The sequence below is a fragment of the Penaeus japonicus genome, unplaced genomic scaffold, assembly GCF_977035675.1.
Source record: "Penaeus japonicus unplaced genomic scaffold, GWHDUDI00000001_assembly GWHDUDI00000026, whole genome shotgun sequence".
Lineage (NCBI taxonomy): Eukaryota > Metazoa > Arthropoda > Malacostraca > Decapoda > Penaeidae > Penaeus > Penaeus japonicus.
This window is the reverse complement of record NW_028234428.1, coordinates 22,006,872-22,009,371: the sequence shown is the minus strand read 5'-3', so window position 1 is coordinate 22,009,371 and position 2,500 is coordinate 22,006,872. Positions and strand designations below refer to the sequence as shown.

Genomic DNA, 2,500 nt, shown 5'->3' with positions numbered 1-2,500 from the left:
GAGAGGGAGAGAAGAAGAAGGAGAAGGAGGAATAGGGGAAAGCAGTGGGGAGGGAAAAGTACAAATTAAGCTCCATAAATATCTAAATAAACTATCACCAAAAATTCAAAATGTTCTCGCCATAGAGATACATGTAAACTAGGTGGACAGAGAGCAGGGAAAGGCAGCCAAATCGCAGACTGTGATTGTGTTTATATAATAAATTTAGGTACACAAAGGGGAGGAAATAATTTGGCGCATTAATGAAAACAAACCAACCAAAATTAATTAGAAAGGATTGCTTTCCACCTCGCTGCACTTTCTCTCCGGCTCCGCAAACGAGTCGTGTTAAAGCGGGGTTGTGTTATGAATGTATTTGTAGTAGTATTGTTGGCTTATTCATCTACGTGGAAAGGAGTATATTCAGATTGCTGTTACGATTTATAAAGATAATAATGACTATGAGTACATAGACACAGACTTATGATATATATAAGAAAAGGGAAAAAAATTATCCATTACACAACCTCCAACTTCGCGATTACTTAGGAACGCAATGTAAACAAACGTCGTTGCCAAAGAAAGGCTTACAACGTCCTCTTTCAAGCTTTCCCTCTCCGTACTCTGGTCTGGTAACACTGAAGAATACACACTGAGCTTTTGCAAGATTTCATCGGTCTCCCGTTGATGCCGTCTTTGCGAATCTTGCAGAAATACACGAAAGCTCTATACGGTTGGGACTCGTTGGGCGGTATTAAGAAGAAAAAAAAAAGGAAAAAAATATATACATATTTTGAAAATTATTTTGAACCTGTTATTAGGTTTTTGTCTTTGATTTGTAGTGGTGGTGGCTTTTTGCTGTTGTTATCAGAAATCGATAGAAAACTGTCCAAAGCATTAAGGAGAAAACGCTGCCAAAAGGTTTCCATATATCGATTTTTATGGCTTTTAACGCCACTCATGTGCTTCATCATTTGACGAGGCGAGGGAGAGAGAGCGGAAGGACAGACGGACGGGGAGAAAGAAACAGAGATAGATATAAAGGCAGAGACAGGAACTGAGAGACAGTGATAAAGTCAGAGACATAGACAAGAAACACGGAAAACTCACGGAAGATGTCTTGATGGAGATGCCCGAGGCTCGAGCGACTCACAGTGAAACTCATCAAATTCGGGTTCGGGAAATCTTGGAGAAATACCTGAAAGAAATGAACGTGAGTATCGAACATGCGAACATTTATACATTAGTATTATTATCATCATTATTACCGACATGGTTAGCATCGTTATTACTGTTATTATTATTATCTTTATTGATGTTATTATTGTTATAATTATTATTATTGTTATTATCATTATTGTTATCATTGTTATCATTATTGTTATTGTTATTATTTATACTGTTATTATGACTATTATTGTTATCATTATTATCATAATTATTATTTTGTTTGGATTTTGCAGGATCTTTGTTGTTGTTGGAATTGTTTGGCCGTTTTTGTCGATGTTTTTTTTTATCATAATTCTATCATAACTATGTAATATCATTAGAAGTAGTATCATTATCACCATCATTAGTAGCACTGCACGATGCAACACGCAGGAGCTCCCATCTGCCCGAGTCTTATCCAGGTCGAAAATGCTCATAGCACTTCATAATATCTTCATAAAAAGAATGTATTCTGGTGTAAAGCTGCAGAAAAAATTCTATACCTTTACTAATTTGCAGCTCAGTCTACCATGAATGCAAAGTCCGGTCCCTCTAGGGATTTGAGATAATGAAATCCTAATATGTATTTTCCGGGAGAGAAAAAGAGAGAAAGAGAGAGAGAGAGAGAGAGAGAGAGAGAGAGAGAGAGAGAGAGAGAGAGAGAAGGAAAGAGCGATAGAGATAGAGAGAGAGAGAGAGGGAAAAAAAGACGGGAAGGAGAGAGAGGGAAAGATGCAAATAAAGGGAGAGAAAGAGAGAGAGAGAGAGAGAAATAGACGGAGAGAGAGAAAAAAAAGCAAATAGACGAAGAGAAAGACGGATTGAATGCGAGACGTATAGAAATTGATAAAAGAGAAAAGGGCAGAGAGAGACTCAAAGAAGAGATCTCCCTCTCCATCCTCACCGTATCAAGAACCTCAGCGCTGGCCACGTTTTCGCAGCGCATAGACGCAGCACCCGGCACGCTCTCGTCTTCCCAGCAGTCACAGGGCACGATGTGGTCAGCGGGTGGGCAAGGGTCGGCACGGGGAAAAGCCACTTCCTGACCCCTGTGGTGCCAAGGGGAGGTGCCACATAGCGTTACTGAGAGTGCCAAAACCAATGCTTCGTACCGCATCGTTTACCTGCGAGATTAGAAATAGGATCAGGAGAAAGTCTCTGCAAAATTGTGTATGGAGATGCCTGCGCGTATTATAGAATTATTTGTATGGTTATGTTAATATTTACTTGTGACTATACAAATACATATGGAGGGATATTCAACATACTCTGTCCATAGACTTTACAAGTAGTGTGAATTCACTGGCGAGTG

General features: G+C 39.3%; 2 protein-coding genes across 10 annotated transcripts in view; one reads left to right on the top strand and one right to left on the bottom strand.

Moving 5' to 3' along the window:
* The window catches only part of LOC122258568 (uncharacterized), a 437,965-nt gene that overhangs the window by 382,499 nt on the left and 52,966 nt on the right, over positions 1–2,500 (top strand). The gene's annotated exons all lie outside the window — the stretch shown is intronic.
* The window catches only part of LOC122258572 (uncharacterized), a 13,424-nt gene that overhangs the window by 10,653 nt on the left and 271 nt on the right, over positions 1–2,500 (bottom strand). For all 4 annotated transcript variants that reach the window (XR_015192325.1, XR_015192326.1, XM_043024582.2 and 1 more), the window contains exons 2-3: positions 2,093–2,312; positions 1,090–1,177 (exon numbers count right to left, since the gene is read on the bottom strand). Coding sequence is in view for 2 of the 4 variants with exons in the window: in XM_043024582.2 (XP_042880516.2) it covers positions 1,090–1,177; positions 2,093–2,305 (301 nt within the window). In the remaining 2 variants the exon portion in view is untranslated. The remainder of the gene's footprint in view (positions 1–1,089; positions 1,178–2,092; positions 2,313–2,500) is intronic.